Source organism: Anopheles darlingi, chromosome 3 (assembly GCF_943734745.1).
Source record: "Anopheles darlingi chromosome 3, idAnoDarlMG_H_01, whole genome shotgun sequence".
NCBI classification, from domain to species: Eukaryota; Metazoa; Arthropoda; class Insecta; order Diptera; family Culicidae; genus Anopheles; species Anopheles darlingi.
In genome coordinates, this window is record NC_064875.1 from 55,465,150 (window position 1) to 55,481,252 (window position 16,103).

The window sequence follows — 16,103 nt, forward strand, 5'->3', positions numbered from 1 at the left end:
CTAATTAGGACGAGCAATGCGTGATGTTGCATGGGTTCCGTATAGGAGAAAGGAGTTTTCAAACAGGTCTCTTCCGGTAAATCGCTCAGTATTGCTTCAATTCTCTACTGGTTTGGTTCGGTGATCTTCGCCCAGCCATGGCATTGAACGCTCGTCGGTTGCTACTGATCATCATCGTTCTGTTAGTGTCGTCGGAAATCTCTGCTCAACGATTGCGGCGTCGTCGGCCACACTACCCAAAATTTGAAATATGTAAGTAACTGCTTCATAAATTCTACGGTCGAATGATAACGAAAGTGTGATTCATTTAATGTTATCTCACATTTTAGTGTGGCCTTTGCATTGGGTTAGTGCTGCATACGTCTGGGGATTTCTGAAGTTGGGTTTCATCTTCGCTGGTTTAATGCTGCTGCTGGCCTTCCGAGGGGTTTCATCTTTTTGGAGGAGCGATCCAATCATTGCGTATGATGGGGCACCTGTATAGTGAGTTCTATTGGCATTTTTAAACATGATTTATGAGCACGATGTAATGGAGAGATCTGATCTTTTTAGTCAATTTCGAGGATTCGCCAGCGAGCCACCAAATGCAGTAGCCTCCCTGAATAATGATGTACTATACTGGAATGATCGAATCAGTGAAGTGATATCAAAGTTTTAGCGTTTAAGGATGATGGATTGTGATATGAAAATGAATAAATTATTAATAATATAAATGCCTTGAGTAAATAAGATGCTAATGCAATTTTTGATTAGGAGAATGGAAGAAATAAAATGTAAAACTATTGTAAAAATAATAAGATAAATTTAAAAGGTAACATGTATAATTTGCAGCTTGAGATTTATTTTATCAATAAATAATCTAAAAAATAAATAAATAAATAATTAAGCATGGCCTAAATTACTAACTGTTATCCTGTTCTGTGACTGCTTCATCATAGTCATCGATCTGCCCATTACTTTGACCGTCGAACACATTAAAAGTAATCGAATCTCCCTTCGCTTTGCACTGTGGATAGAGCTTAGCGCACTGTTCCATGCTGTCTGCTGCTACATCTTCCGCCGATCTGTACTTCCGGAAAATGTCCACTCCGAGCATACGGGTGCCGAGCTTAAGCAGATAATCATCCTTCGCCCGAACGTCCACCTCACACACGAATCGCTTCCGGCAGTGCCTGGTGTGCACTCCGAGAAAACTGAAGGCGAGATCGGTCATCATGTCGGTGAGGAGGAGATCGGATTCCTCGCCTGGTCGCACCGCTTCCCGAATGGAGCGTCGGTGGTGGTGTGGATCATCCCAGACGATCTCTTCGTGGTGGTGATGATGCTCCGGGTAATACGGTTCCCTCAAGATGATTGGCGCACAACCATGTTTGGCCGGGAAGCCTTTGAAAAATGCCCAAATCATAATGATACCCAGCCAGATTGCTCCTTTAACGACCGCAATCACGAAGGCTGCAATTCCCCAGCCCCAACCAAAGGGATAAACTGTAAAGAAAAATTAATAAGAGAATTGTTAATGCGTTGAGACATTCCGGCTGCCTCAGCGGGGGTCGGGTACTTACTTGAAGAATGGAAAGGACCTCTTTGCCTTGCGGTCACCTCGCTGTTCGCCGATCCCTGCTGCGATTCATCTGAAGATAGTTCTGCCTGCACTGCAGTAACCACAAGGATAACGATTAATGTTGCTCTAGCGTATCCTCCCGAGATTGCCATTTCGATACTGTTCGAGCGTAGCAAGTGAATGTCTCAACTCGAAAGAAACTCCACGAACTGGATGATTGGGCCTTTTATAAGAAGCTCCAGTTCCAACGGGCCTTTTCTGTCTCGGTTGTTTCCTAATTGAGAGCGCTAATTGGGAGCAAACACTTTCGGTTTCGGATCGTCGTCGTTTCCTTTGAAGCAGACTATATATCCGGTAGTCAATCCATCGGCTCGGGTTTGTTCCATGGTACATCTTGAGGTTTGCGAACGATGAAATCACTAACGCTAGTGACTGTGGCCGGACTATTGAGCATATCGATGGGCCTAGTGCAGGGAGGTGACAAAGATGAAAGTGAAACGGCGATTGCAGCACGATCCGACCATTACTACGACGAAATGTGTAATGTGTTTAGCTCCGGATGTGATCATCTTGTGCCTTTATCTGATGTAATTGCTTTTCCTATTGCTTCGATCAGGGTACCGATTTTGGACTTTTCCGGTAACGATGGCCATCAAGGCGAAGGTGGTCGCCTGGCTACTATTCATCACCTACTTTAGTACCATCGTTCAGGCCTACGTTTATCAGCGAAGTGAACCGCAGCTTCCGGAGATTTACACTGTTCCGGCCCAGTACAGCATAGGGTAAGCAATTTGAAGTGATTTATCCGACGAACAATTACCATACTCAGAGTATCTCTCTTCTCTCGTGCGTGCAGACCATCGAGTTATTCTAGTTGGGGTTGACGGCAAACTACGACGACGATATCGATAACGAGATTACTTTCTGTAAATAAACTTATTTATTGCTCATCCTTGTTGGATCGCCATTACTAACGCTAACATCTGAATGCGTAACCGCACATGTGGTCGCTTTCGTTTTCACTGAAATCGAACTCTAATTGCTAATCGAATCTTCCGGCATTGTAGCACCTTTCACTCTTTTAAGAGCACAATAGTTAACACTTTCATTGCCCCGGAGTGTACTTTAGCTGCTACTGAAGTACTCGTTTGACCACAGTGCCTGAACAGATCTGCATACAGCATGTTTCTCTTCCTGTTTCTGATTCTCATCACGGTCTGCGGAGTGACGGTTCATAGTGCAGATGAACTGCAAGTTGTGTTTAAACCCCCAGCCGAAATCACCACAGCGATAGCTCGATCAGATGGTAGGTTTATAGTAGTACTTTTCCGTTTGAAGGGTACGTTGATCGCATTCTACCATTCACCGGCAGGATTTTTTGGATACATTTCTTCGTTTGAGGCGTTCGTGATAGTGGCGTTCGTTGCGCAGATGTGGATATTTCTTAAAACCTATCTTATTTACGCGCTAGCTGTTACAAGAACCAAGGGAACTACCAGTCCGTTCAGCCGACAGATCGCGCCACGATTATTGGATGCGGATTTCTCCGCAAATGATGCTATTCAATACAGAGATTTGTTATAACATTTGGTGTTTTTATTTATCGACAAACTTACTGCTTAGTAACATGCTCCAAATAACTCGTCACAATCGGGAATATTGGATCGTACTGGGTAATGTTCTTCTGTCGAACAACGCTTCGATACTTCTGCAGAGCCCCAGTGATCAACTCCAGCCGATCGCGTTCCGAGGTGTGGCTTTCAAGCCACTGCAGCAGTTTCTCATTGCTCCAACCGGCCGTTACATGGGGACTGGCCATATCGTTACCGGCGTAGCCGAATAACAGGAACAGCACAATGTACGGTTGCAAGACACCACCCGCTTCAGTGGTCTGCTGCACCAGCTCCTGTGGTGTAACGGTGCATAGTGAAGCGATCGCTCGGAGCAACCGGAAGCTTTTACCCAACGTAGACAGATCGGAAACGATCGGTTTCAGCGCGACCTCCAGGTGGTGGCAATCGGCTTTCAGCCGCTGTCTGCCAGCAAACGAAATCGGACGAATGATGGCCATGTTTTGTACAAACAGTTCAATGCACCGGATGGCAAGCGTTTGGCCGGCTTCCTCGATCACTGATCGATCATTGAACGGCAGAATGTGCGTGCTCCAGGAACGAATCAGAAAATCTTGCAACTCCTTCATGTACAGTGATGGACCAGCGGTGGAAATGTTTGTTGAATTGAGACCCGGTTCACGGTGCATCGAGAGTAGAATCACGTTGACCGCGGAATGAATAGAAGCTGCAAGAGAGATACCATGTAAGTGAGACAATCGTGATACCAATGCGACCCGCTAGGTGTGGTATTACCTATCAATGGTTGAAGAATGGCCAGCGTAATCGTTTTCCCTTCAATCAAGCTAGACTTTAGACGTTTCGATGCTTCGATTCCCGCAAATTTGGGACCCAGGTTGGACACCAGACGATTAATCGCCTCGTGGTGATAGAATATGATGTTGGCCAGCGTGATGTTTTGTGATTGCGACACATTTGGGTTGTCTGAAAGAAATAAAACAATGAGATGAGAATGAAGATCCTATCGATCGAGAGGTATAGAGAGTCCAACCTATGGTACTTACCTACTACTTGCTGCGTTTCAGAGCCCAGTTTCGCATTTCGTTCAATTTTATTCCAAAGATCCTTATTCGAAGCACAGAGCACACCGGTGACCAGATCGATCAGACGAGGATCCACAATTGCAGCGTTCAGCTCGGTGGAAGCGACCCGAATCAACCCATCGATCACCTCCTGATTGGGAAAATCCACGTCGGCCAGTGCCACTTTGAAGTTGTTGGCACACTTTTCCAGATAGCCTGCCTCGAGGGAGCTGAACACTTGATCAGCGAACGAGAATCGTCCCTCAACTTTCGCCTCCAACCCTTTGGCAAGGGAAAGCAGCTTCGGTAGTCCTTGCTGTAGTGTTTGTGTCACATGCGATTGAGCCGATTTGAACGATTTCATTAATAGCTTCTCGAGATTCTGCCAAAACTGCCGATCGAACTCCTTGGCCAGTGTGTAGTCTTCACCGAGCGGAAGGTCAAGAAGGCATTTCTGCAGAAAAGCCACCTGCGTGCAATGGCCATACATTTCATCGAGAAAGAGCCACTCGAGAGCTTGCCAGAGTTTGTTGCGGAAGTTGGAGGAGTTTGTCAGGGCCGGTGCTTTGCCCGGTCCTTTCATCTGCCTCGATTCGTGCCGTTCTTTCGCCGGAGAAGATGCTCCCGTTTTGCGTAACTTTGCCACGTCTGTGCCGGCGAACGATTCCTTGATCGCATCCCGCAGATAGTTGCTGAACGTTTCCAGCACGTTGTTCATGCATTTGGGAAGTATCTTTAGATTATGGACTATTCGCAGGCACATATCGACCTGGTCGTGCTTGTTCTTCAGGATGCCCTCGAATAAATCGCGGTTAGCGACCATCAGTAGGCGCTGTTTAGCTTTTGTAACGGTTGCGATCTCGGAGCGGAGGAATTCGATCTTCGTCAGATCGACATCCTCCATCAGGCCTTCGAGTTCGTTCACGATGCTCGCCTGTTCGGCCAGATCCGTGGTCCGCTCCAGCTCTTTGTGTACCTGCAGGAAGCGAGCGCACTGGCGCAGTACGTGTGAGGCCTCATGCAACCGGCCAAGCACCTTCGTCTGAGTCTCCAGCATCTCATACGGAACGGTGATCTGCCGGCGAAGTCGTTCCGCCCCGAACTGCAGCGTTTCGATGTGGCTCGAGATGGACTCGATCGAAGCGTTCAGTGTACCGGCGTGTTTGGCCTGCGACAACAAGGCTCCATACTGTTCTCGCACCTGTTTCTGGAGCGCCGTGGACAGTTGTTCGATGCCGTCCGAAAGTTTCCCGATCTGATCGCTGATCGCCACCGTGAGTTGCAGCTCGGGGCTGGGTTTCTCGGCCAGGAAGTTCCTGTAGAACTCTATCGAAGAAGATAACGGTTGCAGAAGAGGTTCACCAGTGTTGGAGAAGTCGTACTTACCATCTTTCTCGATTTTATCGCACAATTCCTCGGTCATTTCGGATTTTGTTTCTGCACAAAAACCAATTTCCCAGCCACGTCCAATGTTTACATTTTTGTATGAGAGAACTGTCAAAGTCAGCTGCCAAAAATGGCTTTCCTCGGACGCGTGTTTTGCCGGAAAAATCATTTTCTCACGTTGAAAAAGTACGAAAATGTGCCTGTGGCCCGTGGAAATCCGCAGAACTTGGTGCAGCAAATAGGCGTCGCCGAAGGTGGTCAAGTGTTTGTGGCCTGGCACCCCAAACCGGACTTCCCGTACGAGTTCAGCAAACCGCTGGAGGTGGTCGTTCCGGAACCGACGGCGAACCTGGTTCGGGATGACATAATCCAGACCAGCCGGGCGGCCCTGAAATCGAAGCATCCGGAATTCGTGCGCGAGGAACTGAGCAAACTTACGTTCACGTGCAAGCACCGCTGGTTTCCCCGGGCACGCGACAAGCGCGCGAAGAAAACACCGATGGATCGGCCGTATCTTTAAGAACGCGATTTGATTCTCGCAGTCCCCGATAGAATATTAAAACAGTCTTTATTTGTACAAGTTTATCTTAGTCTACACGTCGCTTTTTGATCAGAGATCCTAGTAAATCCGAAATTGTCGGAAGGTGTCCCGGTTCGAATGGTTTGCTGTTGTTAGCTGCGCTGGTCGTTGTGCTCGAGCGCTTTGCCGGTTCCGCGTTCTTTCCGGAGGAACTTTTTATATCGCGATGATGGGGAAACGTTGGCATCAACTTGGGATCGCATGCTGAAAGAAAATAGGCAACGAGTTAATATACTGGCCAGCGTGTAACTATGACGACACTTACGCAGTGGCGCTTCCTTGAAGTAGGTGCTCAGTAGACATTCTTCGGCCGCCGCACGATTGCTCGGGTTGTACATGAACAGGAAGTTTAGTAGCCGCAATCCGGCCGCCGAAAGAAGCGGAAACTTGATTTTCAAGTTATTGTACGGTTGCACTTTGAGCGTAAAGTGTTGCGCCATCGGGAGTTTGGGAAAATCAGGCCAAATGGATTCCGACGGTGTGCCGAGCAGATTAATGATGAGCTCTATCTGCGAGATTTCACTCGTTCCGGGTAGGAGCGGTTTGTGCGTAAGCAGCTCTCCCATGATGCAGCCCGTAGCCCACATGTCGACGGCCGTAGTCTGTATTTTAGCGCCGAACAACAGCTCCGGCGGACGGTACCAGAGGGTCACCAATCCGGGAGTCATCGGTTTATCTGGCTCGCCCAAATACCGTGCCAACCCGAAATCGGCAATCTTCAAGCAACCCTTATCGGTTAGCAGCAGGTTAGATACTTTCAGATCGCGATGAATGATGTAGTTCGAGTGCAGATACTTTAACCCTTTCAGGAGTTGTATCAGGATGCACTTGACTTGCGATTCGGTGAATGGTGAGTCCATGTTGTCCAGAAGGGAGGCGAGATCCTGTTCACAAAACTCCATCACGAGGAAGATGCTCTCCAGGCTGTTGCCAACCACGACCTCCTTTAGCTGGACCACGTTTTCGTGTTTGCACTTTTTGAGAATATGAATTTCCCGAATCCCGCTGATGGGAAATCCGTCCTTGAAGATATCCTGATCGATGCGCACCTTTTTCAGTGCGACTATCTCATCCGATACGGTATCACGAGCGCGAACTGGAAGAGGGAAGCACAAAATTTACCGGCGATCGGTGCACGCGGGCGGCGAGAAACTTACACACGATTCCGTATGTACCCTCGCCAACTCGGTTGCATTTTTGGAACGAAGAAACGTATCGGCATCTGCCAAACTAAAAGGTAAGGAAAACGAAGGTAAGGAATTAATACCGGATTACGACGCCCCACGATAAACGATGACCAAAAACTCACAACATCTTTGGAGGGAATCTCACAAAATTTCATCGTCCGAAAATTCAGAAGTTCTCCTTTCCGTTGCACTTGCCGGCTTGGATCGCGATAATCGGTGTAATCTGTAAAACGGAAAGGTGTACGATTGATATTTTATTTAGCGGGATTTACAAGAGTTTTACAAACCTGAACCCATTTTCTTTCCGAGTTTTGACTGTTTTTCCTAAGCCTTGCTGCAGTTTTCCACGGTTTTTACCCCCGGGAAGGTCACTTTTCCAAAGAGCACGACGGCGGAAATCGCAAATAACTTTAATAAGCTGTTAAAGCTTAGGAAAACGCCCAAAAATGTTCAGAAACAGTTAAAAAATCCTTTTTTACAACGAGTTTTAATCAAAACAGCCTCTAACTTCGCACCACAAACTGAAGTGCGCTTTATTTTCAATCCAGCTTCAACTCTCATTCGGTTGAGCGCGCTTGTACGCAGCCAAATATTTGAATTCGCCCGAAATTCGTTACAAAAATAGTTTGCACGTGTTTACGCGACCCATCTCACAAAATTCTTTCCGAATGGTTCTATCTTTTAAGTTGCGTATTCCTTTCGTAGAGAGGATTTGTGAATGACCACCAACCGAGTTGAGGAGCATGTTTCCGGAAAAGAGCTGTAAAACGAACCCTCGCAGCAGGCACCCGGATGCTGTTTGCCATGCGACCTAAACAAACTGAATTAAGCACGAAATTTATTCTTTATTGTGAAAGTTGTCTCCCTGGCTATCGTTTACGATTACCACTAGCAGACCGAAAGACCCGATACCAACGAAGGAAAGGAGGTTCGTTCTTTTTTCTTACGACAACCCTCGCGTAGACGAGGGCGTACACCCTTTGCCAAACTGATTTTCCTCACTAATCCCCCAGATCATTGAATGTGCTACTGCTGATACTCCTGCTTGTTTGTGTAGTTGGGAAGCCCATCTTTTTCCGGCGACCCTTTGGTCCTGCGCGAGTGGGAAATGTGATTTTTGCCGAATGTTTGTCGTAATCGGTAAAAAAGACGCGACGGTTCGCTTCGTTACAACACCACCTACTGCAGACACACTGCCGGGTGAAGAATGGGCACCGGCAGTAGGTTCAATCGGGTTTTTCATTGGAAGCTCCCTCAAACGAGAGGCGAAGGATAAGTTTTTTTTTTGGTTCCGGGAAACTTGGGGGAGTCATCCGCAGACAGCGCTGACTGCTTTTAGTCCTTGCCTTTTGCTGAAAAGTTTTTCATCGCGTAGGCACGATCCACTCTTTCCGTCCCCATACGGGCCACGTGAGTTAAACTGGAATTGAATCATTTCACTCCGGCAGTTTTTTTTTCCGGGGATTCGTTTAGGGAGAAAACCGAAGTTCGATTTTATCTAAATCTATTGTGTTAACCCATCAAAATGAAGCTCACGTGACGCGGACGTGACGAGCGCGCGGCATGGCGACGACGGATCGATGGGATTATGGGTCTTGTCTTGTTTATTTGCCGATGTGTTCGGTGCATTAGCTAAATGAAATGTTTGCCAAAAGGCCGTAGATCGATATAAATGTTTACACACGGACGGTAGCTAGGACGGAAGGACACGGCCGGAAAAAAAGGGAGCCGAAGCCGAAGGTCAGAAACCCAACGGTTTTTGATAAAGAGGATTGAGTTGTGTTGTACCACCTTTTCGCTAATACGATGATCCAATCAAGCGGGTTTAAAAAACGTTCGAACAGCAGCATTTCAAAGTGATCTAGATCCATAAAATATCGTCGATGAAATGCGCATTCCGCACTAGCATTTGCGAACGGATCCGCAATCCGCAGACGCATTACGTTCGCACCATTAGCTTTCCCTCCCATTGATGGTAACATCAATGGCCGCGCGGAATTTCCGCTAACTCCCGCTAACGCGAACGTCTAACGATGATGTGCTTAAGTGCATACCGCTAATTGAATTATACGTGCAACTCGTTGATGCAAATCAAGTGCACTCCACGACTATCGACCACGCCATCATCATGATCAGAAGCGAATGGTGCTATAGTGAAGCCCACGAACGACCCCTTTCTAGTGGTACGATTCCTATCGCTCCAAACGTTTCCGCTATTTTGGACGCATTCAGCAAGAAAGCGAACCGAACGTGCAAAGCGATAAAAATAGATGCATTAAAAATAAAGACCAGCAGGGTGCCGGTTGGAATCCGGCAATGGAAGTGTTTTCGATAAGAAGATATGATCATCTTCCGGCCTCCCACCGAGCATGTGTATGAGTGGGTTTTATGATGTTCATTCAGGCGAGAGCACTAAGAGTTCCTCCTCCTTCTTCTTCTGCTACGATCGAATCAAATTCAAACTCTTCTTATGACGTTGGCTTATGGGGGGGGAGAGGCTTGAATTTCCCGGTTAGACTCCGCCGTACTCGAACCCTCCGGTGCCCAAGGTTCCACCGGTACCCGGGTAATGTGGTTATTAATATTCTGATACATGACATCTTGAACACCGCACGCCCCGCCTTCGTGTGCCGGTCCTTCGTTGTGCTCATTTCCATTTGCTCCATAATATCGGTGACGTCGCTTCGGTATCGGTATTCGGTCTCCGTCCGTCGAGCGGAGCCTATGTGGTTTCTCGGTAGCGGTTGAACATGACTTCACCATCGTAATGAAGATATCATTCGCCGGGCGTTTTCCGAAAGGACATCTTCTTTACCAACCAGTCAGCCAGCCAGTGGCCCGTTACGTTCGGTTTTCTGCTAATTCCAAGCGCACACCATTGTTCACCGGATTGTCTACGACTTTTGAACCCTTCTCCCACCCGGGGGGAGGCGCTTATTGGATTCTGGACCGTTGGCAGGATATGAAGAAGGGCAAGATGAAGCCGAACCTTCGACCGCCATAAAGAGCGATCTGCATAAAAAAGGGGAAAGCCATTAAGCATACTCAGTTCACAGATCCTCAGGTCACACAGGAGGGGCCCACCTTCATCGAGTGGTGCGCCATGCCAAAAGCATGCGGTGCACCGAAAGTGTTAAATGGAAGAGGCGTCCTGCCTGCGCGGAACGGTGAACGGTGGAGGATTTATTTATGCGACATTATGCCCATTAGAGTGGTTGTTTTCCGTTCTTTTATTCAAGCAAGTCCTTCCAGACCGCCAATGATGATTTTCCAAGCTTTTTTTTTTGTTCATCCCGTTCCCTAGTATCCGTGGGAAATACACTCAAGAGCAATGAGGTGGTGGTATAATGGGTTCGTGCATTCTCACCATACATCCCCGAATATGTGTGCGCACCGTCGAGCATGAATGCTGCTGTAATTAAGAACGTGACCCCGAATGCTAAAAAGCACATTATTTCACCACTTAAACACACCGTGGTGTGGAAGTAGCGTATCATTTGGCGTACAGACGGAAGCGCGACCATTCCTCGTGAGACGTTGGTCGTTAGCGTTGCGGGCGTTGCGAACGCGTATGCAAAACCCCGAACGCTGCTCCAGCCCGTTGCCCGCACTCCCCGCTGCACGTCTTAGCGAACGACGAAAATAGTGACAAAAGTTTCGCTGTGTGACACTCGAGGAGGGGGAAGCGATGCGGGATTGCGGGATGTGATGGACGATTGCAACGTGATTTCTGTGGCCAGCTTGTTTTTCGAGGAAAGCGAAACCTCATTTGCCGTACCGTGGCTGATGTAAGCCTACATAAGCTCTGTTCCGCCTGTTGCCTGTTGAGGTGCGGTGAAGGGCTGGGTGGAAAAACTAATTGGAAACCAACCAGCAAACATCACTCCGTCGATCCGTCCGGGAATCGTGCATAATCCCCATCCCACCTGGGATTAGGATGACGATGCGTAGGCGATAGAATGGCATGCATGGCGCGCCATTCTGGCCACGAAACCGGTGGCGCCCGGTTCCGGAAAGCACCGTAATTAATCGTCCGATCGAGGAGCGGGAATGGTATTAGGGTTAGCAGGGTGCGAGCATTGAATTAATTTACATTTAAACGCGTGCCCCCCGACCACCCCGAACCCACGACCGAAAGCCAAAAGCCAGTGAAAGCCGTCACATGACAACAAAAGTTTGGTTCTCTGCGCTAAAGGCGAGAATTGATTGGGAAGTTTTTGCGGTGTCCGCGGCGTGGCACGTGTCTGATCCGGATGCCGGGCCAGGACCTGTTGAGGGGCTCCAATGTTGGGCGCTGTATGAGGTTGACTGACTGGCCTTCCCCCCGTTTCTGGCCAGGTTCCCAGAACTAGGCGAGCCCGCTAGCGGACAAACTTTTGCTGTCCTAGCATTAAATATTGATCCCACTTGGATGCTCTGTTCTCTCGTTTTCTTGGTTCGTTGGTAGGGACGTCTGCTCCGGGAGGGGGGTATGGCCCGTGCTTGAAGCATATTTTCGACACCTTTTTGGTTGATTAAACATTCCTCCAGAAGTGGACACAGAGCGTCGGGATAGGGCCCCGGCGAAACCAAGCGCCAGAAGGCGCACCGGCTGGCGGGAGGGTCTTTGGAGCGCTCCCTGGTACCGGTTCAATTACCGCCGACCTCCGGAACACCTGAAACAACTGGCAGGTGATGGCGCTTGGCGCTTGACGAAAACCCTCCCCACCCTCCGCCCACTTAAGGAGTGCCATAAAAACAGTTTCCCAAAGTGCAAGATCCCCCCCCTCCCCCCTTCACCCTGTTTTCCCCTTCACACTCTCTCTCTCTCTTGGTGGTACGGTTTTTATGGTGAAGACCAGGGGCTGAAAGTGCCTGATAAGACCATGCGGCTCGGTGGTTGCGTTGCGTGGAGCAAGAAGGTTCCTCTTCGGACGGTCGAACGATCCTAGGGGCTGTACCCGGTGTGTCAAGTGTGTTTGTGTTCCACATTTTCCCGTGCACAGGGATGTTTGGAGCCTGAAAAGACCACGCAACCATCCCTTGCGCACCCTGGCCGCGTTCCTTGGCCTGTAAGTGCATTGATCCGTGAAACTCAAATTGAGAGCGTAGAATGGGATCGCTCACGCCGGGAGTGATGGCCAGTGGTGGCAAAGGCACACCTTTCTGCCTTCGTTCCTTCCTTCGTTCACTCGTTCAGCCCATATCGTTCTGGCATCTTGCACTGGCGCAAGCTGGTTGGAACCAATTGGAAGTGCACTGATTGGAAGTGAGTTTTTGGCGTTGCCTTTTCTAATCCCTTGTGAAAGCACGGTAATGGCGTCGAGGGGGCCTCCCAAATGGAACAACGAGCCGGAGCAGACGATGCTGAACACCGCATGCCACATGACCACCGTTTGCCCGTTTGTCCGTGGTGGAAATTTAATTTTTCTCTCGCCTCAGCCACCAGCTCAGGTACTGTGTTTTTTTGGGGGGCAGCGCAGCAAGACCAAAACGGGGAAGGGAAAAATCCTAAAAATCTCTCTCTCTATCTCTCTCTCTCTCTCTGCCTCTCCCAAATGACCACCTTGCACCGATCAGAACAGAACAGACCGATGGCTGGTGTAGAGTGGCAGCATGTTCGATTCAATTTCGGTCCGAAATTCGAATTCAATCAAGCGTCTTCGTCGTTTGCGCCGGCACCTTGCACCTACAGTGGTACCTTGCACCTGTGAACGGTACTGTAGGTTGCCCAAAAGCGATGAAATTGGAAAACTGCACTCTGTTTCCTGTCTTCCCGGTTGACCATAGCCTCGAGCAGGAACATAGAAGCAGGTGTCTGATAACTGCCGGCTCACCATCGAGCCACGTTATGAATAGGCCACTACACACTCTTGCAATTCAGGGGGGGGGGGGGGGGGCAGTAGAGCTATCCAGCGCACCGGCGGGATGGGCAACGGTGTAAAACTGTAAACCTCCCAACGGAGTGCAACGGTCTTTTTTTGGTGCGCTTTTTACGTGGCAAACTGTTTCCTCCCAATTGAGTCGGGAAACTGCATCCTGAGAGCGACCGGTGCAATGATCCGGCATCCGAAATCGAAGTTAATTGTGAATTTATCGGAATGCACTGGGCGCTGCTCGCAGTAAAATGCACGCGCCGCAATGCAGCACAATGGAGCAGCGCGCCGCACGCCACACGCCGTTCATGAAACGGTTTTGTTCGAAAACTGGTCAGACATTCCGGTCGCTGCTGCTCGCACCGTTCGATCACTCAATTCACCGCCTTGACCGCCCCGGATACCGGGAAAAAACATGGTGGAAAATTAAATTCAACAAGGTAACCCGGACCGGTAGCTACCATGGCAACCGCACCATGGCGCAGCGTGCTGCACGACAACGCGGTTTGTTTGCTCCGTGTGCTCCGTGTGTATGCGTGTGTTTGCAAGGACGAACGCTTGGTACACGGTTTGTGTACCGGTCTGTTTTCAGTTCCATTTTTCCAAACCATTTCCGGTTTTCCGCTCGGGAGTTGTTGCGGTTCCGGTGGGAGCGCTGAAGCGGGTGCGGTCTCTCTATTTTTTGGCAGTTTCAACGGATGTGTTCAGGGCATACTGTGAGGAATAAGGATTCGTTCTGTCCAGGGAGATTCTGGTTTCTGGTACAGCGTTTTACTCGTACAGCTGCGTTGTTTGTTGATTTAAGCGTTCACGACGTTGTTTGCTATACGTCCATTGCCAGACAGTGTATCCGGTACACGGAACCGCGGTCCCGGAAGGTACGCAGTGCGTTGTGAGGTGCAGAACGAGTCAACAGGATGGTAAGATTGAAACATCCTACGTTTCGTCTACTTTTGCAATAACGTTTTACTTTTCCACGGACCATTCTAGGGACCGAAAAAGGCGAAAGGAAGCAGTGAGTATTGTGGTTGCCGCTAAAATTAACGACGTTTGGTGCACCGTTTCGTTCACCCAACATGCCTTCCATGTCTCTGTCTTTCCAGCCGTCATCGATGGGTGCGATATGTCCAGCATGTCGCGGGAGCAGCTGGAGCAGTTCGCGCTCAAGCTGCGCAACGAGATGGAGCGCGAACGGGAGGAGCGCAACTTCTTCCAGCTCGAGCGGGACAAGCTGCGCACTTACTGGGAGATTACGCGCAAACAGCTGGAAGAGGCGAAGGCCGTCATCCGGGGGAAGGAGCGCGATGTGGAGGTGGCCCAGGAGCTGGCGGATCAGGATACGAAGAACGTGATGCAGGAGATGAAGCATCTCCAGTACGAACATCAGTCACACATTGGCGAACTGCGAGCGGAAATGATGACGCAGCTGAAGATGGCCCAGGAGGACCATACGCTGCAGGAGCGCGAGCTGCTGAACGACAAGCGCGATCTGAAGCGCCTGCTCCGGGAGAAGGAGGAAAACGCCGAGCTGGAGATACAGCAGCTGAAGCTGAAGCACAGCGAGCTGTTGAGTGTGGAGCGGGCCAAATTTCAGGAGGAAATCGAAGCGATGACGAAGCTGTTCGAGCAGCGGCTCGCTAGCTACAAGGAGGAAGCCGAGGTACGGCACGAGATGGAACTGTCGGAGGTAGAGGAGCGCAAGAACGGCCAGATCGCGGAGCTGATCAACACGAACGAGCAGGCGTACCGGGAGATGAAGAGCTACTACAATGCAATCACGCAGAACAATCTCGCCCTCATCAACAGCATGAAGGAGGAGATGGAAGAGATGCGGCTCCAGTCGGACAAGGATCTGAAGAGCTTCACGGAGGTGATGGCCGAGAACAAGCGGCTAACCGAACCGCTCAAGAGCGCTCAGGCCGAGCTGCTCGAGCTGCGCAAAAAACTGCAGTACTACGATCGCGACAAGGCGACACTGAACCGCGTGAAGACGCGGCTCAACAGCACCCAGAAGCAGCTGTCCAGCCTGAAGCTCGAGCAGGACGTGCTGCAGATGCGCTGCGAGAAGCTGGTCGAGGAGCGCGACCAGCTGAAGCGTCTGTTCGAGAAGTCGATGCTGGAGTTGCAGCAAAAGTCGGGCCTGAAGAATTCGCTGCTCGAACGGAAGCTCGAGTACATCGAGAAGCAAACGGAACAGCGGGAAGCCATCCTTGGGGAGGTGCTGTCACTGGCCGGTATCGAACCCCAGTCGCTGAGTGTCCGCATCGAGAAGCTGTTGGTGCAAAAGAACGACAAGATACAGGCGCTTCGGTACGATCTGGCGCGTGTTAGCAAAATGTACGATGATCTGCTCTCGTTGATTGAGGGCAAGTTGGTCAAGTACGGTATCACACTCAAGGATCTCGAGCTTACCAATTTGCGGCAGGAGAAGTGATTCCCCCGATTCCAAATTCATGTTCTAATGTTCGTTAGGTAGATGATCCATCCGGAATACATTTGGCTCCGTAATTATGTCCTTTCGAAAAGCGGAAAGGGGAAATAAATCGTTTTGTGAAAGCCACATGATGCATATAATTAAAGGACGCAATGGACCGGGAACCGCGGGACCATTCTATCGCATATGTTGCGAGTGCAGTTTAGCATAAACGCAACCCCTGCACGGTTCGTTCGCCTAATTACAATCCACCGAATAGCTGGAATGCAAATTACAATTATTACACCAAACGGCCATCATTTCAATTCATTCGTCACGTCCCAGTGCGTCAGCACAGGCGCGTTCGGACGGTGAAGATAACCGTTTATCAGATCCTGTGACCCGGAGGATATGGTGGCCAGCGCAGACGCCTCGAAAAAGGTGTTCCAGCTCCATCACTCCTCTATC

At 49.6% G+C, this 16,103-nt stretch overlaps 5 protein-coding genes across 6 annotated transcripts; 2 read left to right on the top strand and 3 right to left on the bottom strand.

Annotated features, from left to right (window-relative positions):
* Positions 1 to 901: 901 nt before the first annotated feature.
* On the bottom strand, positions 902 to 1,713 carry LOC125955607 (uncharacterized). The gene is made up of 2 exons (XM_049686746.1): positions 1,563 to 1,713; positions 902 to 1,485 (listed from the first exon to the last, which is right to left on the bottom strand). The coding sequence occupies exons 1-2, from the start codon at positions 1,711 to 1,713 to the stop codon at positions 902 to 904; spliced, it is 735 nt and encodes a 244-aa protein (XP_049542703.1).
* Positions 1,714 to 2,533: 820 nt separating this feature from the next.
* On the bottom strand, positions 2,534 to 5,769 carry LOC125954989 (conserved oligomeric Golgi complex subunit 5). 2 transcript variants are annotated; one of them, XM_049685768.1, is made up of 5 exons: positions 5,601 to 5,769; positions 4,197 to 5,540; positions 3,928 to 4,116; positions 3,178 to 3,859; positions 2,534 to 3,119 (listed from the first exon to the last, which is right to left on the bottom strand). In XM_049685768.1, exons 1-5 carry the CDS (start codon positions 5,767 to 5,769, stop codon positions 3,089 to 3,091), a joined length of 2,415 nt encoding a protein of 804 aa, XP_049541725.1. In that variant the 3' UTR covers positions 2,534 to 3,088. The 2 variants fall into 2 exon arrangements, with proteins under 2 accessions (XP_049541725.1, XP_049541724.1); XM_049685767.1 differs by lacking the exon at positions 2,534 to 3,119 and having other exon boundaries at positions 3,141 to 3,859; positions 5,601 to 5,716.
* On the top strand, positions 5,731 to 6,185 carry LOC125955110 (39S ribosomal protein L42, mitochondrial). The gene has a single exon (XM_049685966.1). It carries the CDS (start codon positions 5,731 to 5,733, stop codon positions 6,118 to 6,120), a length of 390 nt encoding a protein of 129 aa, XP_049541923.1. The 3' UTR covers positions 6,121 to 6,185.
* Positions 6,186 to 6,187: 2 nt separating this feature from the next.
* LOC125955033 (cyclin-dependent kinase 10) lies at positions 6,188 to 7,861 on the bottom strand. Its single transcript, XM_049685852.1, has 5 exons — positions 7,655 to 7,861; positions 7,490 to 7,590; positions 7,338 to 7,410; positions 6,446 to 7,276; positions 6,188 to 6,384 (listed from the first exon to the last, which is right to left on the bottom strand). Exons 1-5 carry the CDS (start codon positions 7,662 to 7,664, stop codon positions 6,188 to 6,190), a joined length of 1,212 nt encoding a protein of 403 aa, XP_049541809.1. The 5' UTR covers positions 7,665 to 7,861.
* A 6,357-nt stretch (positions 7,862 to 14,218) lies between these two features.
* On the top strand, positions 14,219 to 15,656 carry LOC125955083 (dynein regulatory complex subunit 4). Its single transcript, XM_049685938.1, has 2 exons — positions 14,219 to 14,237; positions 14,326 to 15,656. Exon 2 carries the CDS (start codon positions 14,346 to 14,348, stop codon positions 15,654 to 15,656), a length of 1,311 nt encoding a protein of 436 aa, XP_049541895.1. The 5' UTR covers positions 14,219 to 14,237; positions 14,326 to 14,345.
* The last annotated feature ends 447 nt before the right edge of the window (positions 15,657 to 16,103 follow it).